Below are 26,025 nucleotides of genomic sequence, written 5' to 3'. Positions count from 1 at the left end.
GTGTGTGGATTTTCGGACACTTATTGGAAATTTGGCCAGGTGCGCGTATGTATATACAGCAAATACATTTGAACTGCCCCCCCCACCCAATGGGAAATTAGGGGTCTTGCGAGCGCGAGCAGCTTTTTTTTTAAATATATATTCTGATCTGAAACTGGATGAGCTGTAAATAAAGAACAAGCTGCATTCAGTGGCGTAGCTAGGATTTTTTTTCCTGGGGGGTCCTTGCTTTTTCAGGGGGGCACCATTTTTTCCGGTGTGTACGTGCGTAAATGTCACAAGGGCGGATCCGACTTTCGCCGATAGGGGACGGGGCCCGATATTATCTTCACCTATTTTCCCCCGATCAGTCACTTCTTATTTTTTATTCTTATGAAACAACATAAACATTAAATCATCTCATAAGCCTTATAAAAAGTGCGAGCGCGAAGCGCGAGCGATTTTTTTTTTTACTTTCATGTATTTTGTCCTGAAAATTTAATATTTTGGGCAACTTTATATGTGATCCTGAACAAGACTCGTATGTAAGTAGATGGTTACAGCGAACGCCACGCGCGAGCAGAAATTATTAACTGTTCTAGCATTATCGAAAAGGGACATGTTATGGACTGCTTACAGTTACCCACGAAGACAGTATATATTTAAATAATGCGAGCGCGAATCGCGAGCAATTTTTTTTGACATTCGATCTAAGCACTTTTTGTGTTAATAGATAAGATAGGTGTATAACTATACAGTTGACGGATGCGAGCGCGAAGCGAGAGAGAAAGAAAATTGAGATTTTTTCATATTTTGTAAATTATAAATAGGATAATAGTTAATTGGGTATCATTAATAATGCGAGCGTGAAGCGTGAGCAGACAACTATAGATATTCTGATGTGAAACTGGATAATTTAAGTACGCTTTATAGATAAAAAGCATGCAGGCTATCGCGCATGTTTTAGATTTAGACCTAGAATCTGGGCATTCTGACTACACTTGTTTAATGGAACATTATGGAATACACGTAGACAATGGGGACTTGGCAAATCAAACAATGTGACCAAACAGCGTGAGCTTAAAATGGTGATATGTAGACGATAAAGCAGACATTTTACAGAGTAAATTTGTAAATAAAAAAATAATAATGAAAGCTCGATGTTCGAGCTAAAATATGTTTTGTATATTAACTTCAAAACTTGCTCCATATCAGCCAATTGAGCAAGATATGAAATCTCCTCGAACGGGCAATTCTGGCACGAAGCGCAAGCAAAAATTGTATGTAGTAATTAACATGAAAGATCTTTTTTGCAAAGTCTTCCATCGCGTTATTTCATTCACTCGTCTTCCTCCTTAATTTCCTCTTCTTTTTCATTTTTTTTGTCTTTCTTCTTCTATTCCTTTTTTCTTCTTTCTCCTTTTTTTTGTTTTGCCATTTTTTTTCAGAGGGGGGGGGGGGCACCTGGGGGGGGCACACCAAATCTCAGGGGGCACGTCCCCCCATGCCCCCCCCCCGTAGCTACGCCACTGCGTTTCTCAATAAAGCCTCATCTGCTCTTCTCTCCCATGCCCATATGGATGTAGACATGACGAGATCTCGTCATCAATCCTTTTCCCTTCTATTGTTCAGGCGAATAACGATTGGTCTACGACCCTATTTCAGAATAAAAAAGTATTAGAATTTGATGCTAAAATTGTGACTTGGAATATCTTACTGTGTAATGTTCTAAATCATCATACGAATACGGATTATGTTCAAATCTGTGACTATCATCCGCAGGGGCAGGGGAACGGTTTTCAAGGTAGGGGGGGTGACAATGCAAAAAATCACAATCATAATGGTAATTTTCATGTTTGGTACACAGTTGTGAAAAAAGTGGAGGCTGAAGCCCCCCACCCCCGCTTCCGGCCACGGCCCCTGATCCTTCTTAGTCTTAAATGACGCTATAGCAGTCGTACGATTTGCTACAATTTGAAACTAATTTGGCCATTACTTCAAAATAAAGGCTTGCAATCTTTCAAAATGGTAACCGTGTATTCAATTCAACTAATCTTAACCTCAAATAAAATATGTTAATGTTGTTCCATTTACATTTTCAGAAAATTAGCAAAATGCGATTTGTTAAAATCGGATCGCGAACAGTCATAATAAGTTGTGCTGTGGCCAGGAGCGTAGCCAAGGATGCGGTCGCCCCCCCCCCAAAAAAAAAAGTCCCCAAAAAGAAAAAAAAGAGAGGAGAAAAGGAAAAGGGAAGCAAAGGTAGCTTTGTGTTTTTTTTCTTTTTATTATTTATTTTTCTCAAAAGAGAAACTCCTTCACTCTTCTTGCTCTAAATTTATATATGAATTTTGCTTCCGCGCTGCGCGCAGTTAAATGACAATATATTAGACATAACTCCGAGATGTGCCGAGATGAGATGATCTAATACCCCTTTCATAAACCCCATTAAAATGAATTATAGGCGGCTAATAGCAGCATAATTTGGTCGTAAAATTGGAGGAGGACAAGAGTTATCCGCATTACTCTGATGCTGCTATTATCCGCATAATAGCAGCATCGGGACAAGATTTTGAGTTTATGAACGCATTTCCAAATTATGCGGATAATTGCCATGGTGCGGTCACAAGGTCACCCTTTTCCAACACAACCGCATCGGAGGGGGCGTGTCCAGTTGTCATGGCGATTATCCCCCTTTTTCAGGACGGGCGCTCGTAAAAATAATGCTGCTTATTTTCGGAGTTTATGAACGCAATTTTTATTGAATTATCCGCATTACTCTTCGGCGGCTAATTGGAGGATAGGTTTATGAAAAGGGTATTATATAGCTTTGTGCTTGTTATATGCGTTTTGTGCACATCGCGCGCACGTGGTATGTGCGTACGTACTGTGCATCTGTGTCTGAGACTGAATTACGTTTAGGAAAGTAGGTAGATTCACAGGTAATAAGTATGAATTTTACATTATTTTAACGTATCAGAATCGTTTCCTTTTATTACCTTCAACATTATTAATTATATGTCACGTTGATTCTCAGTGAATGTATTATTACCCTGGTTTTATTTAGTCGTCAGAGTCAACTTGGTCATGTCCGTGGCGTGGCGCGGACGTGACGTTGATTGGCCACGCAAGCCATATCGGTCATCGTTCCCATCGCCGACACAAACAAATCTTGTGCACGCATGTTTTATGTCGGAAGTCTCGATTCTGTGACGCAGTAGTTCGATTTGTACAGGAGCTAATTGGGCATTATCGTGATATAGATAGGCCAAATCGTGGTTTTGGAAACCACTCAGATTTGTGTACACGCATTTGTGTACAAAGTGAATGGAGGTGGAAATAGGGAACCGTGTCCGTGGGTGCGACTGAATAAAGCGCTGCTGTATGAAGTGAATGGTGGTTACCTATAATGCCTATATAGATATAGCAGCATACAGCAGCACTTTATTCAGTCACACGCACGGTTCCCTATTTCCACCTCCATTCACTTTGTAGTCACAAGATATGCTTTTATATACTATGTTATTTTTTAATTTTGGAGCCTATAAAAAACTGGGCCAAATCGTGGTTTTGGAAACCACTCATAGATTTGTGTACGCGCATTTGTGTACAAAGTGAATGGAGGTGGAAATAAGGAACCGTGCGTGCGACTGAATAAAGCGCTGCTGTATGAAGTGAATGGTGGTTACCTATATCACGATAATGCCAAAAACTGTATATAAGACTGGAGAATGTTATGATATTGATATATCAATATTTATTTTGTATCTTGTCTAACTGGATTCTTCTGCAGAGGGTCAGCCCATGTTTTTTTTTTTTTTCCTTGTGTATCTTTTACCTTTGTCATGTTTTGTTTTTTACTTTACTATTTTACATACGATCTTCCTCTTTTTTTCATGCCATGCCATGTTATCCATACTTATTCCTTGTTCCATCATATATACCTTAATTATATCATATTGTTGTTAGTTTATTAGACTTCATAATTGTACATTCAAGCAATGTATTCTATTTTTAGTGTGTTTTTGTCATTGATAAGTTTTAGTTTTTCTTTTTTGTGTGTGTTTTATTGTTGTTGCTTTTTTTTAGTTGTTTTGTTTCTCTTGTATTTTTAAGGATATTACATGTACACACTGAATACTATTTAGTCATGTACTTGAAACAAAGGAGACCCTAGCCTTACAAGCCTTGCTTTTTCAGGGGTTCTCCTTGTCTTTCAATACGTAATTAGTTATTTGCTGTGTTTCTTTTTTTTCTCTACTGTAACAATGATTTATGGTTAATTGATTTTCATTTGTAGAATGTGAAATCACACTTGTAAGATAAATGTATGTGCAGACAGAAAGACGAATAAATATCTTATCTTATCTACACAAGTGAGCATACACAAATCTACGAGTGGTTCCCAAAACCACGATATGGCCGCTAATTTTTGGTACGTAGGAATGTGAAATTAGCCTGGGCCGTTTTGGGGAGTGAAAGTCATATACCGGTACTGTATGATGGTGGGCCCCAAGTCTGCGCACCTAACGATTTGAGTTAAGATTTTAAGTGAATTTCTTTTTATTTCACAAAATCTTTCAGTTGATAATGTTCCTTACATCATAATGAGTTAGTGTGCCAAATATCTCTTAAAAATTTGAAAGAAATGCAGGGCGCGACAAACCCGCTTGCCCGCTTGCCCGGGGCAAGTGAAAATGACGTGCGGGCAAGCACCTCTCAAAGTCAATTGCCCGATCGGGCAAGTGGTTGTTGCGTCTTTTTTTTCAGTACCGTACCTCGTTTTTCCATAAATCATCCAAAATCCACACTCAAAATCATGAATCAGCCTTAAAAAATAACGAGTAGCGCAGTTTCAAATTCCGAAATTGCGTTATTTTTTCTGTACCACGTATTTCCATACATGGTACCGGGTATGAAAAAAATCAACGCAATGGCCGGGAAACAGTTGAATGTAGCATAGAGTCCATTATGACTACCACCATGTGCAATTTCTAATGCACATTTCCCCCCTTCCGATATCACAATTCTGTGATAAAATAATTAGAATTACACAGGAAATAAATCACAGAGTCTAGTAACCTCGCATTGGTGAGTTGTCATGTCATTCGGCTTTGCTTTTCAAAACGGCCTATTAACATCTAAAATAACTTGCCGTATTTGTTAATTATGACGTAAAATTCATTTGTTTCCCTTTCTGAGGGGATGAGGCAAATATCAGACAATAAATCATCAAACAAAGCTCCATCTATTTTACAAGGCCGGCGGGAGGCTCACACACGTGCGCATACTAGCTAGCCAGTCTGAGCTCTGTCTCTCTGCCAGAGCTCTGGGGGACAATTCGCTCAGTAAAGGCCTCAATGATGGTGATTTTCTGTTTCAGACAGAGTTTACATTTCGGGTATATTATTCAAAACTTCCAATAAAGTTTGATGATTTCTTTATTGTCATGTATATTTAAGTTATTAATGAATACATTCTCACCAAATTTAGACTCCCCCATAGAGAAATGCAATTTTCGTAGAAGTCTGCGTTTTCAAAGAACTTCAGGAAAAGTTAGGGTATGTGGGCCTTTATTACATGGCCGAGTACAGGTTATTGTACTCGAATAGGCGAAGTAGAAATTAGATATTGAATTTATTTATATCAAAGTTCAACTCACAGTCACACCCACACACACACACACACACACACACCCAAGATTCTAAGCATAGTGAAAAAGATTACTTAAAAATCATACAATATTACCGTAAACAATGTTAACTAATAATTCATTAATAAGTGAAAACATGTAGATAAAATTATTGACCGAGTGGAACATCATAAAATGATGAAGAAAAGACTTGATGGTTTCCAATTAATTTTTTTTTAATCAAGGAAATATGGAAAATAAATTACCATTTCATGGATTTAAAGATGCAAAATGTGAAATTTTAGCCACTCCACTTTTGATGATAAAATAATTTTTTCCGAGTCAATAAAGAGCTGAACATTTTTCACTGGCTTTCATTACAGTTTCCAACTACGGTAAATGAAAGCAATTCTAAGGAAATATGTTACGCAGGTAGCCATTTCATGGATTTAAAGATGCAAAATATGAAATTTTAGCAACTTTTGTTGAAGGGTTTTTTAAAACCTTAAATAGCCATAAAATATTGATTTTTTTTCTCCAAAATAAACGTAAAGACTCAGGCCTACGTTGCTGAAAATATCCTTTTCAATGTGTGTTTTTTTATACTGGACATGATTCTCAATTGTTATTTAGTATACCTTAATAAAAATAAGAGTAGTGCCGTCATAATGAAAAAAATTATTTAATTATTATTTTAAAAAGTATTTTAGAAATTGGGCAAGCAGTTTTTTCTATCGGGCAAGCAAATTTTTTCATCACTTGCCCAACAGGGCAAGTGACAAAAAAAATTTTTGTAGAGGCCTGAGAAATGTATGATTTTCTTGGAAAAAACCTCGGGCTGTCATTTTCAGATTGAAAAAAAATGGTACCCCATCATGTCTGCGCACTCATTCACTTTGCACACGATTCGGGAATTTTGATGACAAAGGCTGCATTTTGAGGCTGTCGCATGAAATGCCCTGAATTCATTATTTTTCCACCATTTTTAGTCTGATTTTTTTATGAATACATGTCTATTGCATGTGTAAAGTTCATGCTCATTGCGTATCTTCTTTTACTAGAATCACGCGGGTGCGCAGACCGCTCAGACATGGGCGAACTGAACTGACCATACGTATGGTCACTCCCCACTATTAAAAGCCTGGTACTCCTACCTATATTTCCCCACATACGGGTACAAAACCAGAAACTTGCGCCCCCGAGAATTCTACTTTCCCTCTAAAAGATCTAGCCCTAAAACATGTACATGGGGTCCAACTTCATTTCCAACATTTCTGCGATATTGATTTCATTTTTAAAGAAGAATTCATTAAAAAAATGAGAGATTTGTGATGAAAAGATGGGAAGGGCTTACGTCGCCATCTTGATTTCTTTGTCTTCCGCTTGGTGACAGCACGCAAATCGCGCATGAATTCTTCTTTAAAAATGAAATCAATATCGCAAAAATGTTGAATGAAGTTGGACCCCATGTACATGTTTAGGGCTAGATCTTTTAGAGGGAAAGTAGAATTCTCGGGGGCGAAAGTTTCTGGTTTTGTACCCGTATGTGGGGAAATATAGGTAGGAGTACCAGGTGTTAGTGGGGAGTGACCATACGTACAGTATATGACTTTCACTCCCCAAAACGCCCCAGGCTATGTGAAATGTCAATGGCATAAGACTACATTACATGACAGTTTAAATCTACATGTATATCTTACATCAGTATTAATACAACTGGGTATGAATTTCATTTGGCCCTACTTTTTAGGATAACAGATACAGAGATGGCAAGGGGAAGAAGAGGCAGAGGCCGTGGTGGGAAAGCCAAAGTTGATGAGAATGCGGGTGGGGCTAATGAAGCTGGCAATGCAGAACAAGATAAGGTTGAAGACATTGACGAGTTCGAAGTTGATGAAAATGGTGAAGATGATGATGGTGAAATAGGTATGTATAAGATTTTTTAACTACATGCCCATAATTTTTATTATTCAGTGTGGGGTCATTCCATGCCAATTCACCCAATGAAAGTGCAATTTTGCACCCAACCCTCTCGGAATTCGTCGTAAATTGGTACACATAAAATTCACCATGTCCCACGCACAAAACAAAAAAAATTAGTTGAATCAGTCCGTCGGTTCTTGCGCTACGGCCCGCCCTTTTCTCCTTGTTTTGACAAAAATGGGCGTGACCTTCAACTTTCAGTTGCCATTGCGTCGTAACGTGTTGACCAATTTTCACGAAAGTGGCACCAATCAAAAGAAAATTCAGAGAGGAATCCAAAACATGCATCAAATAATGTATTGGAGCGATTTATAAGGTCGTGATCCTTGACCTTGAATTTGACCCCCGGACAAATAATTTTTTGACTTGATTTTCGTGTATGTTAATTATTTGTATGATATTGACAAAATATGTTAAAACTAATGATATTTTATTTCTTCACCTTTTAAACTCTTCCAAAGATGCCATGAAATTTCACTCTAGTCCCACATACTGATATTCATGTTAGTAAAGTGTTCACAAGTTACATAATTTCTTCCAATCTTAAGTCACAGTATGCAATCACATGATAAGAAATTAAGCTCATCAGTTCACAAATGAAACATCAAACATTTATACTCATGAATAGGTATCTGTTTAGGCATTTTGATGTTCAGCAATATATATCATATATATATATATTATGGGAGCCTTAAATAAGCATATACTCAACAATTTGATGATAAAAGTTAACACTTTACTTACAAGAATATATATATGTGTATATGATATATATTGCTGAACATCAAAATGCCTAAACAGATACCTATTCATGAGCATAAATGTTTAATGTTTCATTTGTGAACTGATGAGCTTAATTTCTTTTCATGTGTTTGCGTACTGTGACTTAAGATTAGAAGAAATTGTGTAACTTGTGAACACTCTACTAACATGAATATCAGTATGTGGGACTAGAGTGAAATTTCATGGTATCTTTGGAAGAGTTTTAAAAGGTGAAGAAATAAAATATCATTGTTTTAACATATTTTGTCAATATCATACAAATAATTAACATACACGAAAATTAAGTCAAAAAATTATTTGTCCGGGGGTCAAATTCAAGGTCAAAGTAAAGATCAAGGGTCATTACCTTATAAATCGCTCCAATACATTATTTGATGCATGTTTTGGATTCCTCTCTGAATTTCCTATTAAATGGTACCAGTTTCGTGAAAATTGGTCAATACGTTACGACGCAATGGCCATTGAAAGTTGAAGGTCAGGCCCATTTTTTGTCAAAACAAGGAGAAAAGGGCGGGCCATAGCGCAAGAGCGGACGGACCGATTTGACTAATTTTATTGTTTTGTGCGATGGTCGGGTGCAACCACTGGGTGAATCCAGATGGAATGACCCTGTGGTGCTCTTCAATCTTTTAACGTTTTCTTGCTTATCCTGTAACTGTAAGCTGATTGTAATTGATTTTAGCATAATCTATTGCTCTTGCATGTTTTAATGATAATTAATAGGATTTATTACAACATTTGAATTTATTGAAATTAATATTTCATACTTACATGTATGTACATGCAATTCTCATTGAAACATAACAGAATGCAATGTGACTTGAGATGAGCTATTGATCGATAATTGGTATCATTAAGTCGTTTTAACATGTTTCCTGTTTACTGCAGATGATTCTATACTCGAAGAAGAGGAAGTAGAAGGAGGAGCGATAGATGATGAAGCTGACAAATCTGAATCAAAGGACGCCAAAGGTGATGATGTCCAACCCTCAGAAGAAACGCCAATGGAAACACAAGAAGCCACAAAGGAATCTGAAGTAGAAGAGAAAACGGAAGATAAACCAGCAGAACAGGCATCTGAAAAGGCAGCAGAAAAGCCTGCTGAAGAGGAAAAGGAAGCTAGCCAAGAAGAGGCTGTGGAAGACACGAAAGAGAAATCATCTGCAAGTGAAGAATCTAAGAAGGAAGGCGGATCAAGGAAGAGGAAGAAGAAGGAACGTACCAGACCATACGAGCTTGAGAAATACTGGAAGGCAGTTAAGACGAATCCTGCAGACTTCACTGGTTGGACGTACCTGCTGCAATATGTGGAGCAAGAGGTTGGTAGTAATATCTTCTGTGAATAGACCTTGTGTATTTACATCATCACACAGCCATCTTAACCTGCAATTGGCCCATCTCTGAAAACTCCGTCTATGCATATTTCTGTGACATCTAAAGGAGGGCGCTATGAGTTTATAACATCCTATGTACAGATTAATTGAATACTAGTAAATCATAATGCTACATTCACAGGTTTACTTTTACACACCATTGGAATCTCCAAACTCCAAACCAAGTGATGGTATATCATTTGTAATAATATACTATTTTTTTTATTTGGGTCTATTTCACTGTTGTGACTATGGCATTGGGTGGGAGTAAGGTTTGTCAGCCTGGTCTTTTGTCATGTCTATTAGTATAGTCATGAACCTGGCACTGTCAAAATGCAACTCCATATTTGTACTCTATCAGTTATATGTGTACTTGAATTCATGTATTATATAGTTGGTTACCAACCACAGGTGGTTGCCAGATGCATTGTGTTATGGGGTGGTACATTCATGTGTTATATGTTTCTGATAATGTATAGACCTGTGTAAATTTTGACTGCCTGTAACGTCCATCTAGTTTTTATTAAAGCAATAAAATGTTTGAAAACGTGTATTTTTTTTTCTGCAGGATTACATGCCATTTTACCGCGAAGCTTTTGATGCTTTCTTCAAGTGCTATCCATATTGTTATGGTTACTGGAAGAAGTATGCAGACTCCGAGAGAAAGAAGGGTACCATCGAGAAGTGCTGGGAGGTAAAGTCCCTCTTTTATGTTTTCAATATAATTTGTTGGAAGTAAAGGAATAAATGAAATATTCTATTCTAAACCATCCTGTATCTACTTCCTGTATATGGATAATGTTATGCTTGTTAGTTTTTTACAAATGAATTTTTCAAAAAGAAGATCTTAAGGAACTCCTCTCGCATTGAAAAAATATTTCAAAAAAAACTTTCAGCTTTCTAACATGAAAATTTTGTTATTCTGGACCTATTTTATTAATTTTTTAGTTTTTGTAATATATTTTTCATCCACTCAAACTGAGGATGTTGCATGCATGGTATTGGAAAAAAATTAATGAAGATAAATGTACCAGTGTGTGTCCTTTCAAATTGGAAAGTTTTAATGGTAATACCTCAAACTTTGCTCATATTTTATTGATTTATCTGTTTGAATAGTTAGTATATTAATGATGTGTCTAAAGTTTGTAGTACCTTTTACCAATTGATACAAGAAAACCCTGCTATTTTTTCTGTAGTCAACATATTCCATCAAGATACTTGAATGATGGAACAATATGAAAAATGGTTGTTTATCAATGCTAACTGGCCTTGTCTGATAATGCACTACATTATTTTGTTGAACCTTGCTACACCAATGTCATCATGGACATTGTGCTTGTGTTACCGACGTGCTGTCACTTTTGTTTCACAGGTCTACAACTGAAAGGAAGGTAGATTTTTTAAAAACAATTTAAACAAAAAAAGGAAAATAAAATAAAAGGACTTTTATTATATCTCAAATGCTGACTTTTTTTCCACAAACATTCAGTGTTCATGAAGAATAAATATTGTGTGCAATATAATAGCGCGCTCTTCCTGGCAGTGGGAATTGTCACTTTGAGTATGTGTGTAATATGGTTTTGTGTTTATGACTTTTCGAAGGTATTTCAAAGTAGGATTGTTTGAATCCTACTAAGAAGGTAAGTGCGGTCACCTTTGTTTTACTCACTAAAATTGCAATGTGTAGACCTATTTATTGCAATTAATGACTTCAGCGGTGACAATGTGTTGCTTTTATTATTTGCATTACTATTTACAAAGTATCAATTTATTTGCAACTCTTCCTCATGGAGATGTTGTATACCATGAGAACAGATCATTAATGTCTGTTTAAACACCATGTACTAATTTGGTTTGTATTATGAGTCTTACACAATTGTTTTGTATGTATTGAAAACTCGCATGCATAAAATGAGCACTGATTGTTTTGTGGAAAAGTTCATTTGAGATTCTGAGTCAAACTTTTTGAAAAAAAAGTCTTTGGGCCTAGTAAAATTTAAGAAAGAGTAAATAAAGAAGAGCTGAGCATCAAAGGATTGGAAAATCACAAGGAACAGGAGAAGTCCTCATCTTGTCAGCTGATCCACTTCTTCACATCAAGAAGGTTGCCTAATCAGTTTATGAAATTATATTAAATATTCGGTTTTGAGCCCATTATTGATTATTAACTCCTGTGAATGTGATATTATTTGTTTTCTTATTGCTATTTTTATTATCATAATTGATCTTAAATGAATTCTTTGTTTGGAACTGGCACTGCAATGTCACAAGTGAGCCTACATATTGATGGCTTGTAGGTGTTGAATTGGATGTGTTGTATTTGTTATGAATGTGGATGTATGAGGAGGCAGTGCCATTCCTACACATCATGTACATGTTGTAATACTAGTTCTTTGGAATGTTGTGTTTGGTTAGGTCTTTGAGCGTGGATTGAAGGCTATTCCTCTGAGCTCTGATCTCTGGCTACATTACGTCAGTGTAATGGGTCAACATATTCCTCGGTCGGATGAAACCAGGGCTGACAAACTTAGAGCGTAAGTAATACTTTCCTCTGCACTATCATTGGAAGTTGTCCCGACAAACTTTTTTTTTTTTTACAGCTGTACCCAATGAAGTTCTGTCATTGATTTATATTTAAAGAACATATTATGTGTCATATGTACAATGTAGAATTGCGTCTAAATCTATTGTATATATGATTTTAGTGTTTTTTTATTTTTTGTAGATGATAGATGGAATCTGAATAAAGTAATCTTGAATATTCAATCAGGGACTGTTGATTTAATCTATATGAAAGATTATCTATTAATTACAGATAAAGTATTACACTGAGTTAACACATGTAAAATAGCAATGTGTATGTATGAATTGCTTGATTGAAATATTGGAGAATAGCTATGCTAATGTTATTTCTTTTAAATCTCCCTAACTTTGTTAATGTTAATGCAACTTTGTTGCTTTAACATTAATAAAGTAACACTAATTTAGAGTGAGATCACAATGCTGCCAAGTCTTTTCACAATAAATCGTATTGAGCCTGCACTGGATTTGAGCATTATAGGCTAAGTCGGACCTTCATTTTTGAGGAGCGCGATCGCGCCGGCACTCCTACCGCGCTCCTAAAAAAAAATAAATAGAGCAAAAAATCGCACTCCTAAAAAAAAAATGGGAAAAAAAATCAAAAAAATTTCACATCTTTAAATCCATGAAAGGACCTTCTTTTTTCCATAATTCCTTGAAATTACTTTGATTTAGTTGAAAACTATGAGAAAAATGAAGAATATTAATCTCTTTCCCGACTCTGATTTTAATTTAAACTCGGTCAATATTGCAGTCCCATATGTAGATTTTCATGGCAACACCATGGAAGACTACATGTGGGACTACAATATTTACCGAGGTAAGTTCAAATCAGAGTCGGGAAAGAGTGAATATTCTTCATTTTTCTGATAGTTTTAAACTAAATCAAAGTAATTTCAAGAAATTATGGAAAAAAGAAGGCCATTTCATGGATTTAAAGATGCAAAATGTGATTTTTTTCAATTTTTTTTTAAAGCAGGAGTGCGTACGAAATCTTGTAAACGTATTGACGTGACCCAGGCCTAGTTTCACCACAGATTAATTAATAACTAACGCAGCTATTGCATATATACAATGTTAAGAAAATCTACAATTTATCATACATGTATTGTAATTAATTGATTTGAGCTCCTCACGGAGAGCGATTCTGAGGAGCTCAATTGAGCTCCTCAAAAAAATAAGGAGAGCGATTTATTGAGCTCCACGAAATTATAAACGTGAAGGACTGCTAAGTGTTATATTCTTGTCTTTGTAGTTTGTATGAAAGGGCACTTGAAGTTGCTGGAATGGACTTCAGATCAGATAAACTGTGGGATCAGTATATCAACTTTGAGAAGAAAGAACAGAAGGATTGGAAGAGAGTCATGCAGCTTTATGATAGAATCCTCAAGATACCAACCCAACTATACAGACATCACTTTGACAAGTATGTTCACAGTTAAATTCATTTCAATATTTTTTGGAGAATTTATTGTCTAATCTTTTGTTTTTGTATTCTCTTTTACTTCAATTTCATTTACAAACTCCTCTAATCTTTCATTGTTGGACTTTGCATAAGCCTATTAATAATATGCCATAAGATTATTTGTTGTAAGAACGTCTGCTAATCAACCAGATTTAATTGATGAATCTATTCTTACTTAAAAATTTGGTAAGTTATTAAAAAAGCAAAATTTCCTTTGACTTTAGAAGTGACGGCAGCTATGCTAACTGAAGTAGCAGAAGTAGTTTATCTTATCTGTACTTGAGAGGCTGACTCTCTTTATCCCTGAAACTAACTCTAAAGTCTCTCTCCTCTATCTCAAACACTCAACAAATCTAGGATTTGAAAAATAACATTTCAGCACTCATATTTTAAGCAAGAAGTACTTCAGGTTTTTTTTGTCCACTTCCAATAGACTGAAAGAGTTTATCCAAGCCCATCTTCCCAAGCAGTACCTGGACTTTGATGAGTTCCTGAACTTCCGTGAACAGGTGGTAGCAGAGGCTAGTACAGGAGACATGGATGATGAAATACCTGGTGAGGATGTTCCTCCTGGAGAGGAAGCACCCCCTGGTGAAGAAGCACCTCCAGGTGTTGGTCCACCATCTACAAAGGTATGTTATTTATATTTCACCAAAGGATGCTTAACCCCCCCCCAAAAAAAATAGTAAAAAATAAAATAAAATAAATAAATAAGAAGATGATGATAATTAGATTTTAAAACTTCATTACCATACAATGCTTTAAGGAATGCCAATGGATTTTACAGACCTTCATTTTTGAGGATCGCGATCGCGCCGGCGCTCCTACTGCGCTCCTTAAAAAAAATAAGGAGAGCAAAAAATTGCGCTCCTCAAAAAAAAAAAAATATTAAAAAAAAATTGCTTAAATTTCACATTTCACATCTTTAAATCCATGAAATAGCCTTCTTTTTTCCATAATTACTTTGATTAAGTTGAAATCTATCAGAAAAATGAAGAATATTCATCTCTTTCCCGACTCTGATTTTAATTTAATCTCGGTAAATATTGCAGTCCCATGTAGTCCCATATGTAGATTTTCATGGAAACACCATGGAAGTCTACTTGTGGGACTACAATATTTACCGAGGTAAGTTCAAATCAGAGTTGGGAAATTGGTGAATATTTTTCATTTTTCCGATAGTTTTCAACTAAATCAAAGTAATTTCAAGAAATTATGGAAAAAAGAAGGCCATTTCATGGATTTAAAGATGTAGATTAATTAATAGCTAACACAGCTATTGCATATATACAATGTTCAGAAAAATCTACAATTTATCATACATGTATTGTAATGAATTGATTTGAGCTCCTCACGGAGAGCGATTCTGAGGAGCTCAATTGAGCTCCTCAAAAAAATAAGGAGAGCGATTTATTGAGCTCCACAAAATTATAAACGTGAAGGACTGATTTTAGTTAATGAAGATCTGTGACATCTTGGGGGTAAGTATTGCATGAAAGGGCAATGTGATCTTTCATATTTATTAATTCAGAGTTGCTAATTTTCCGGATTTTTCCGGAATTCCGGATTTTTTCCTTTGCTGAAAAATATTCCGGAAAAAAAAATCGATTGTCAAAGTGAAATCCGTAAAAAATTTCCCCTCCAAATCTTGTCACGGAGTTCGCTACGGAGAGCGCAATTTCAATTTTGGATGGCCAATTTGCGCAGACGGAAAATTATTAGCGCTGTGCGCAGCATGAAGTTTAGCTGGTACTGTACTTGCACGGTACGCGCGAGCAATACATTGTAGCAGTTGCAAACGCTGCCTTATACCCTGCAGGGATACGGGTGTCAGCGCTATCCCAGTCGGGCGATCGCCCGGTAGAATCGCTCGAAGCACGGCTCGGTGTGGCTGCAATTGCCTGCTGCTGCGTGAGTGATTGGTTGTCTGCCGCGGGATTTCAGCTGAAAACCTATTTGCTACCATGAAATATGTGTTCTCTGGTGCGTATTCATCAATTCATATGTGTGAACTATCCATCATTTTGATAGATATTGTGATTTATGGATTTTCAATAGTATAGGATTATCTTGTTGATGAGTACAGTGAGTGAAAAAGGGCACCCCAGCTGCTACATACACCCGTCCCGAGTCGCACCCATTGGCCGCAGCATATTAACCCGCAGCAGGTTAACCCGTACCGTAATGAGTACGGGTTACATGATTTTTTTTTTTTGAGCACCTTTCTTGCCTATGATATGAAGTTTATTATGTCATTAATTATTTGTTATATACTACTGTAGATTAATGATTTCAGCCCTCTAAAGAATAAGAAAACGTTCCAGCTTCAGGGGGCTTCGCCCTTGACCCCGCCAGGGCAGGGGCCCTGGGTGGGCCCCTGGACCCTTGGCCTGGTTTTTAGGATTTTTTTGAGCTATCAGTTAGCATCTCTGATTAATTTAAAATCAGATTCAACAAAAGGAAGCTGATCAATGTTAAGCAGAATGATGGAGGTAGAAAAAAAACCCAGTAAGGTATTGGCTTTATACCTTCACTTTTACAATTTATTTTCATTATAGTAGATATGTGTGAATAACTTGTTGTCATAGTACTGGTATTTTTACATTTTCTCTTGATATTATTGTTCACTTCATCTCATTAGCTCATGTTCTAATTAAGTTCTAATGTGCTTAATTTTGCAGGTCATAGAGGGAGAAAACAAGCTTATTCAAGAGAAAGTAGTAGAATCTCGCCGAGCCATTTTCAGGAAGACTGAACAAGAGGTCAGCAAGCGTTGGGCCTATGAAGAAGCGGTGAGTTGATAGTTATATTGGCAGTTTCATTTATTCTTTATCAGATTAAAGACAACCTTATGGCCAAGTTTCATGAACTAGGTCCTTATACGTTCTAAGTTATGCTGTCTTCAATTTAGTATCCTGTCGTTCTTTTGGATTTATCAGATTGATTTGTCTAGTTCAATTACCAGATATTCTGCTTTACATTCTACTCTGTGACTTCCTGGTGATTGTTCAGCTTTAGATAACATCATGTTGGGATGATTTTTAAACAATCGATTTGAAGAGCCAGCCCAATTATTTCAAAGAATCGCCTGGACAAACAATCTTCGCTCTGTCATTTCCAAGCTAACTGTTTTTATCTTTTTCATGTCTATCTCACATGGTTTTTAACAGTTGCACAGTGAAATAAAAAGAAATAATGTGAAATCGTCAATTTCATTTGAGCTGTTGACAGAAATTATATTAGAATGGAAAGAAATAGAAACACTGTCGATATATTACATGTAGCTCACAGAAAGCTGCAGAATCATCTCAAATTGAAGAAATTTGCTTCAGAATAAAGCTATATTAGAGTTGTATTTATGCTGAATGTCATTTTTAGATCCGTCGTCCTTACTTCCATGCCAAGCCGCTGGAGAAGGGACAGCTGAAGACATGGAGGGAATACTTGGAGTTTGAAGAAAGCATTGGTAACCACGATAGGACAGTTCTGCTTTATGAGAGATGCCTGATTGCATGTGCACTCTATGAAGAGTTTTGGATTAAAGTAAGTAAATTATTCCTTCATAATTGAAATTGATATTGCATGAGTTGGAAAGTGAGTTTGTTTAGTTTTATAATAATCTGCATGTTGATTGAAACTAATGAAATATAGGTTATCTGTAATTTTTAAGATAATCATTACACATTCCATACCCATTGAATACTTAGCAATTCTCTTATCTGCATTTAAAAATGACATTGCTAATTACTTCTAGCTTTAAATGAATATCCCTTCTGCTTTCAAAGTGCGAGTATGTTTTTGTTAAGTCATGTTCTGAAGAAAATATATTTTTAGCATACAAAATGAGACTGTTAATAGTAAGATTTTCATTTTTTGCGGAGAAAATTTCACCCATGGTATGCTTGCTGATTTGCTGCAAATGCAATTTTTGTAATCAATTTGGTGCACAGGTTCATAAGAACTGATTGAATATCTGAAATCTTTGCCATATTGATGCTTTTATGTTATTAATCTACTTTTGATCGTAGTATGCTCGGTATATGGAGAAGACAGGTCAGGAAGCTGCATCAGAAGTATTCAAGAGAGCATGTGGGATCCATCTACCATCTAAACCAGCTATTAACATACAATGGGCAGCATTTGAAGAAAAATATGGTGAGGCTATACATATTGCCTGAGAATTTTCTTCCCAACACAAACAGAATTTGATTTGATGAGAAATATAATATGCTGGATGACCTCTGTTTTCCCTTACCTGAATCCTGCCACGGACTGCTAGATTCTAGCAATACAAGTTTATTACATCTTTTCATGCATATCAATCAGTGAGTACAGTGAAAACTGCTTGGGGGAAACAACTCATCATCTTCTTCCTCCGCTTTTGTCGGAGATCAAAACAAATTCTGCCATGTCTGCCATCAGTGTAGCATGCCGCATTTGTCCACGCGCAGGCCACATACAAATTTTAATGTATTTTTTTGTTTTTGAATATCTTCCGATCCGATATCCGAACCGATTTCGATTTTAGGAGCAAAACTTCCGAACCGAACTCCGATCCCGTAATTGCTCTAACTTACAACAAGATGAGTCAGGTTCATTATATTCAGAGAGAATTTCAGGGGGAGGGTAGACCTTATTTTACATGGTTTTAGGAAAAGGGGTAGGGAGTAGACCATGTTTGTCATATTCCTTCTGCATAATATTCTCCATCATTACAGGAAACATTGATCGTGCGAGAGAGATCCTTGAGCAGCTTCAAACCAAGCAGCAAGATTCTGTCATGATCCGTTTAGAACGCATCAACTTTGAACGTAGAGCTGGCAACAATGATGAGGTTATTAGGCTCTACGAGGGTTGCATTGATGATGCTAAAACAGCCACTGGACAGTCTTTCTTTGCAGGAAAGCTAGCAAGGTTCTATCAAAAGGTTAGTATTGGATCACTTTACTGGTTTTACCCAATTCAAAAGAAAACTGTAAATAAGGAACCATGGAGACAGTATTCACTTTAGATTTAGCATCAAACCAAACTGGGCCATTTAAGATAATCCATGAGGATGATGGACAATTTTGTACTGACCATGGCCCAAATCATCCCTAGAATTTCCAAAATTAGATGCTTTGGGGTCGTATCTTTTCTATAGTCACCCAAAGAAATAAGGCAGGATCATAATACTTGCTTTTTAACATCACTGTTTGTTGCACAAAATAGTAGTACTGGCAGTGAAAGAAATAGCCCCCCAAAACAGACATTAATCTTCATGTCACATCGTAGCTTATGCCATTTATTTGATATGTTTTTAACAATTCTGGTGTCTTGTTTAATGGCTAAACATTCCGGTGTTCACCTTTATTATTTTGAATGCCAGAAATATGTTGAGAGAAATGTCATATTTACCGTTTGATCAATTTGTATCCTGATGTGATTCTAATAATCTAATCTCATCTTTATGTAGGGCCATTTGTGCTTTTACTGTCTAAATTGTTTGTATCAACAAACGACATTGATGTGATTTACAGAACAGGTAATACACGAAAGAATCTCTGAAACTGTTTCAAACATCACATGCATCAGTATTAGGTATTAAATACACAAAAGAATTGTTGATATTAACTATCAAACAAATCGCATGCATCACCATTCTGTTATTGTGATTTACTTGTGTGTAATTTACCACTTTCATAGGCTTTACTAAATATGATCAGAATGTCGCCTGAATCATACTTCAGTGCACTGAATGTGCGTTGATTATACATGAAATGTTAGTGGGTTTTTTATATTGTATATTTTTTGTAGATTCTGGGAGATACTGATACTGCCATCAAGGTGCTGGAGAAGGTGTTAGTTCAAAAACAGGTAAAGTATTTCATTACATTCCCCCGATGGTATTCTTTAGGGTAATTATTAGAAAAGAGGAATCAGAATGCATATAAAAGTAGACGTGTGTTTGATTTAAAAACAATCCGATGCAGTTTATGTATCATAATGACTATTAAAGCCTTTGATTAGAAATCTGTGTTTTTTTTTTTTTTTGTTAGCAGTTTGTAAATGACTCGAATTGGAACCAAATATCTTAATTTAAAATCTATACCTAGTGCAAGTTCTTGTGTGATAATGGAACTTATTTAGAGTTCATTGTTTTGAAACAACATATATTGCAGTTTTCAAAGATTTAATGAGTTCAGAAAGATGTTCGTAAAGTTCTGCTACCTTACAAAACAGCAGGAATATGAAGTGGAGAGATGCCAGGCCAAAGATTTTTTTTTTAAATCCCAGCATTTCACGAAGTATGAGCTATGTCAAATAATTTGATTATTTTCAGGATAATATGCTGCTAACTAAAAATGTATGTTTCAAAGTAATAATAATGATGAATATGGTTATGTGCATACAATATTGAAGATTTCAGCTGATGTCATAGAAAGTGATTGTATAAAATGAAACATCCCCTGTAGGGCATTTCATAAAGCTGAGTGAATAATTTCATGTACCGTTAACAACCCTTGATTGTGAATTGAATTTAATGTAATTATGCTAAATGATATATCACTACATAGCACACCTAAGAACATGTTCCAGTCATGCATTAAGTTGGCTTAACTTTATGAACAGCTTTATAAACACTACCAAGGTAAGGCTTAATTTTTTTGAGGTCATATCTCCTTACTAATGAATGGTACTATTCTTGTACACTTCAGGTTAGTCCTGTACTGAAAGAGCAGATCTATACACTGATCATGGATGTGGAATATCAACGGTCACCACTCAATGAAGAGAAGATGACTGCCATCTTTGATACGGTCATCTCGAGCAACGTACCTCAAGATGTCAAGATACAGTTTGCACAGCGCAAGATACAGTTTCTACAGGACTTTGGTAACAACCCTGCAGCGTAAGTTGGTGTGACTTTCTTTTTAATATGGAATGTTCCAATTACGGTGACATCACCAGTAGTGATGTGTTATTTGTATAAAGATATATTTTTTTTACATAAAATTCCTTCAAAATAACACTATATTTTGAAAGAAAATGATTGCTGGGGAAGTTTAATCAAGTCAATACATTTCTGGCTTGCAACCAGGAAATTAGATTGTATATTCGGTCTGAACAATATAAGACACAATATTTATAGACAAGTAGGAGTTGGATGGATTGATGTGCATTCTGTTGACCAGCATTGCTTCAATTATTCATTCATATTCCTGTTCTGATAAGCTATATGGTATGTGAATTTGATCATATGAAGAAGCTTACTAGGTTTCATAGCCTTACCAGGGGCCTGTTGCATAAAACTTTTTACCTGAGAAAACTCTGGTAAAAACTGAAAACTATGGTTAGTCAGATTTCTACCATTGACTTTAACACAGGGCAAAAATGTCACTGTCTATTTTTTTGTGACTTGCCAGTATGATTTTTCCTTAATGTGTGAGAACACATACTGATGGATAACAGTTCCTCTTCAAAACTTTTAAATGACTTGTAATTGATTAATCATAGTTTCATAATCTATCACTGAAAATATTATAGAAAAGGTTACTTAAAATCGACTACAGGGGAGGGCAGTTGAATCGCATGTGTTATGTCCAACATGCCATTTTTTTGTATAACTTCAATTTCAATGTTGATTTATATCTTTCATCGTAGAACCCATGATGCCGTAGATGAACATCAGAAGTTGGTCAAGAACATCTCATCAAGCAAGAAACGTTCAGCAGATTCCAGGTAGGTGCAAGCTTTATGCCCTTCTATAACACCAGTTTGGGAATGACCAAAAGTAGAAAGTTAGCTTACCATTTACCGACAATTGGTTGCTCTTTGTCTGGGGAGAGCCCTTCATAGGACTTATCATAATTATCAGAAAAATAAATTTCTTGATGTTAGAGTAGGATTGAATTTTAATTATTTTGCGTCCGATTGCCCGTTTCCCAAAACCATGCAATTACTCAGACACACTGAACTGCGGGTGTACTTGTGATAGGACAGCACAGGCTGGAATATAATTTCTGCTGATCGCAGTTTTCTTTTCACAACAGGTCAGTAGTAATCAGCACAATGAAATGCAATGTAATCTGAATCAACCCTCGCCCTATGTAAACTTACTGAGAACTGAAAGATCATTGCAAAATTGCATCTTGCTTGCTTATATGATAAATCTTAACCCTATCTAGGCCGGGATATTTTGGGAATTCATATGGCCGGGGGGGGACCTCCCAGGCCCCCCTTTGAGATCTCGGCCGTGGGCAGTGCAATCGCGCCGAAACTTGGCACGTAGGTTGTCTCAGACATAATCTACAAAATTATATTGTAATTGATTTCATGCAAAGTGCTATTAAGTGGTTAGGCTAATTTATGCGTAATTAGTATGCGAAATCATATTTTCCCCTCTAACTCCCTTAATAAAGCTCCAAATGTTCTAATTTTTGGTTTAGAAACTTTTTTTGGTGTTCTTAGCAAGTGTACATGAATAAAATTGTGATATCAGATCAATTTCTAATGTATTATATTGTTTTTTGAAATTTCTTATGTATTTCTTTGTTTATTTTGACCTTATGTTTTTCATTGTTTTTTCTATGAAACTTGCTGGGGACCCTTCTGAGATCATAAGCAGCATGAAATAAATACATTTGGACAAGCAAAACTAAAAATAATCATGATTTTTGGTTGAAAACACAATTTGCCTTGACTTTCTACACGAAATCACGTTTTTGAGCAATTTTTGGTCTGACATTCACTTACACAATGTTGCATAATATCAGAACCATGTACCCAGGTGACGCAAGACTGATCTCAAAAGTTGCGCAAGACTTGAAAGTAAAAAGCCAGCGAGTGGCCTGGTCAAAAAAATCTCACGGCAAAAATATTGCGTGAATCGTTGAGGGGGGTGATTATCAAGACTTATGGGTTGTATGGTTTCATTCAGCAAAGTTTGTGAACATAAAGAGTGAAGCCTGCTGCCGTGCAAACAGCTGTAGGCTAGTTGGTTAGCAGCCACTTGCAGCCTATCCAGCTGAGGGTCAGCTTTATCGTGGGCATCTAATGTCAACTAAAAACACCCTGTTGGGAAGAAATGCAAAGAAATCTTTCTAAGCATAAAGTGATGTTTGTTTTTAATGTTATCATTTTGCATTAAACTGAACACTTAACTAGCATGATTCTTTTATGTGATTCATCTAGTCAGCTTTGCACAAGTTGAATCTATTGTTGCTGAGCTGCAACAAAACGTGCATGGGTATAAATACATTAGACTACAGGGTTCCCAGCCCATCAGGGAAATCAGGCAAAATTATTTTTCTTTTTCCAGTCAGGGAAAAATCAGGGAATTTGATAAAAAAATACCTCAAATGAGGGGAAAATGTCTCAAATGAGGGAAAATCAGGGAATTTTGATCCTCCCAAAAGTCAAAAGCATTGTAGTCATACTGTTATATTTTGTTGTGTATAAAAAATGACATCCATTGAATGACTGGTTGTGGTGGTACTAATACATAATTATTTTTATTCTGAAAATACATGGAATTCACTGTATCAACTTAGAAAACATGTGAAACTGGGAATGGGTTTAAATAATTATCAGGGAATTTTTAAACTTCAGGGAATTTTGTTTTCTTGAAAAGCTGGGTAACCTGGACTGTCATGAAAAGTTAACCTCCAATGTATCTTGTCCCAAACAAAATCTATTGCAATACACGTATAACTTGACACCATAATCATTGGGTTTCAAAATACAAATAAGTTTAGACAATTGAAATTAAAGCATTTTAATTTTGTTTATTTTGTATTCAAGTGGGGATGCCCCTTCTACACCAAACACCACCAGCCAGACTTCAAGCGATACCAAGGCACCGGAGAAGAAGAAAGCTAAGACAACCAACAACCAGAATGATAACAATTCCAGTGGTTCAGGGTATAACTACAACAGTGGATATAATTATAACCAGCAGTCTGGAGGAACAGCAACAACAACAGCAGCAGCAGCAGCTAACACAGGAATGGGGGTAAGGGACTATACCAATTACTCTATTGCATTCTTTATGTCTTAATAATCCACTGAATGTCTTGTCATGAGTGATCAATTGTACATTGTGAATAATTTAAAGTTGTAAATTATTTTCATTTTCCTTAAAAAACAAAACAAAACAGAATAGATATACATGAACTGTAGGAACAGAGCATTGTCACAACAAGCAAAACATATCACAGAACGTGTTCTTATGACAAAGTTTCTGAGTATTGATCGTACAATTTTGCTTAATGGCAATCAAAGAATAAGAAGTTGAAATCTGCTGTAAATGTTAATTGCAAAAAGAAGCTCCTGAAAACTGCTTATCTAAAAAAAAGAGAGCCAATTGAGTAAATTAGAGAGTCAAAAGGGGCTAAGCTTTTGATCCTAGCAGAAAATATAAATATTAATTGTATGTAACAGGACAAAGATGTACTTTTCCACATGCAACTCTGTAACATTTTATCATCATCACCTGTTCAATTTGGAATCCCCCCCAAAAAAAATTATAATAATGATAATAATAAATTAAATGGTGTGGATTGCACTAAACCTTTATGATTGCCTGCTTTGTTTTTGGCTTCTCAACAAAGTAGAAATCATCACTAGCACTGTCTTGAAAATATCTTTTTACATTTACCATGGGATTAAATTTTCTTTTTGATACATTTCACCCTTCCTTCCTTCCACAGGGAGCTGAAATGAGCTGGGCTAGCTGGGGTGCCTGGGGTGCTGCCCAACAATAATCAACAACAGGTTTCAGATTGTATTCTCAACACAGCATTGAAAATGACATTATACGATGACAGTTTCATCAGGACAACATCTACTTAGTACTGGAACTGAGATGTAGAAGAAACAGAACATTGGTGGAAAGTTACCTCGTCTTTGTGTTTTGTCCTTCAGAAGATCATGGATAATCAAAGCTGCATAGTCCCAAGCTTCAAAATATATTTAATTTGGTAATCGTTATTGGTGTCACTGTTTTCTAATCGCTCATTGATGCATGTCAGATGAATCATTATTGCCTTCTCATTGAAGGTGGATCTTTTTTAACATAATCATTCATGTTTTGAAATTAAGAGCTGATTGTGAAGTAGTTTTATTTTTTTGTTCTTGTAATATCCATATCATTGAACTGCATTTCTGAATCGGGTTTAAATCAATGAATCCTATGTATTTTTACATAATAATTCTCATAAATATCCAAAAATTATTGAATTCATGAAAGATTCTTGATGTTTCAGTTTTAAAAATCTTTTCATAAACCCAAACATTGACATATTTGTATTCATTCTTTTTAAATGAAAAAAAAAAAATAATGAGAGATGTTGGTCCAAATGTTGTAAAGAAAAAATGGAAATGTGTCATGGGCAGGGCACATACAAGATAAGGACCGGGCAAACTATGAAGTGATATAAAATGAAACCTATATACAGTGCGTATCAAAAAAAAGTTTACACTTTGAAAAAGCCCTGGGAATTAAAAAATATGCAATGTGTGGATGATTTTTTCACATACAATCTTGTGTTTGGGTCTCATCTATCTAATGAAAGTAAAAGTTTGGACAGAATGTTTCACTTGAGTGAGCACTGTCCATTTTTGTAAAGTTCGCAGAAATCTGTTTGCGCAGAAATGCTCGTTTTCACGCTGTGTCAAGGGAAATGGCGAAATCAAACTTACTCTGTGAAACATCTCTCTTACATTTCCCTTGCTCTTGTAGTCAATTGAAATAAAACAGATTCATTCAAGCATTTTGTAACACTTTTGCCACCCAAATTGAAATTACAACACTTTGTAAGCACAACCTTTATCCTTTTTGCGCCAGCTGGATCTCAGGACATTACTGAATCTGAACAAAAGTTTATATCAGACATCTCCAGCATTTTGTCACTAAGTTTTTATCATTTAAAGTGGGTTTACATTTCATTTTTCATTTAATACTTATTTCTCCACACTTTTCCCAAGCTTAAGAGTGATTAGCAAAATGAAAATCAAGCCTAAGCCATTTCATGTAAATCACAACACAGTGTAAAGCAAATATCGTCACGATGGCTTCGGTGTGTGGGGGAGTGGTTTGAGGCGCAATACACTCTTCGAAGTGTTTGGGCAATGAAACAAGTTAAAAAAGGTAAAGGATATCTTCAAATCAATTTTAATAGCTAAATTACACGTGTTCTTCATGATTAAGGTCTACTTTTATTCGCAAAGCTATTTCAAAGTTCTGCGCA

The 26,025-nt window shown here is 35.9% G+C and overlaps 1 protein-coding gene across 2 annotated transcripts; it reads left to right on the top strand.

Annotated features, from left to right (window-relative positions):
- The first annotated feature begins 2,855 nt into the window (after positions 1-2,855).
- Positions 2,856-25,034, top strand: LOC121419198 (pre-mRNA-processing factor 39-like). Of its 2 annotated transcripts, none has more exons than XM_041613554.1 (16): positions 2,856-2,921; positions 7,362-7,537; positions 9,266-9,696; positions 10,319-10,444; positions 12,166-12,284; positions 13,586-13,756; positions 14,229-14,427; positions 16,477-16,587; positions 17,174-17,338; positions 17,824-17,950; positions 18,514-18,722; positions 19,592-19,651; positions 20,494-20,687; positions 21,440-21,517; positions 23,579-23,789; positions 24,487-25,033. In XM_041613554.1, the coding sequence occupies exons 2-16, from the start codon at positions 7,378-7,380 to the stop codon at positions 24,538-24,540; spliced, it is 2,415 nt and encodes an 804-aa protein (XP_041469488.1). In that variant the 5' UTR covers positions 2,856-2,921; positions 7,362-7,377; the 3' UTR covers positions 24,541-25,033. The 2 variants fall into 2 exon arrangements, with proteins under 2 accessions (XP_041469488.1, XP_041469489.1); XM_041613555.1 differs by having other exon boundaries at positions 2,861-2,905; positions 24,487-25,034.
- The last annotated feature ends 991 nt before the right edge of the window (positions 25,035-26,025 follow it).

Source organism: Lytechinus variegatus, chromosome 7 (assembly GCF_018143015.1).
Source record: "Lytechinus variegatus isolate NC3 chromosome 7, Lvar_3.0, whole genome shotgun sequence".
Classification (NCBI taxonomy): domain Eukaryota; kingdom Metazoa; phylum Echinodermata; class Echinoidea; order Temnopleuroida; family Toxopneustidae; genus Lytechinus; species Lytechinus variegatus.
The sequence above is the reverse complement of the archived record's forward strand: the minus strand, read 5'-3'. Positions and strand labels throughout refer to the sequence as shown.

What these genes read in the sequence shown, in the direction of transcription:
- LOC121419198 (XM_041613555.1), top strand. Translation starts at nt 7,378, where the DNA reads ATGGCAAGGGGAAGAAGAGGCAGAGGCCGTGGTGGGAAAGCCAAAGTT. An exon ending in TAGCAAGGTTCTATCAAAAG is followed by an intron (nt 18,723 to 19,591) that starts GTTAGTATTGGA and finishes TATTTTTTGTAG; the next exon opens with ATTCTGGGAGATACTGATAC. An exon ending in CAGCTAACACAGGAATGGGG is followed by an intron (nt 23,790 to 24,486) that starts GTAAGGGACTAT and finishes TTCCTTCCACAG; the next exon opens with GGAGCTGAAATGAGCTGGGC.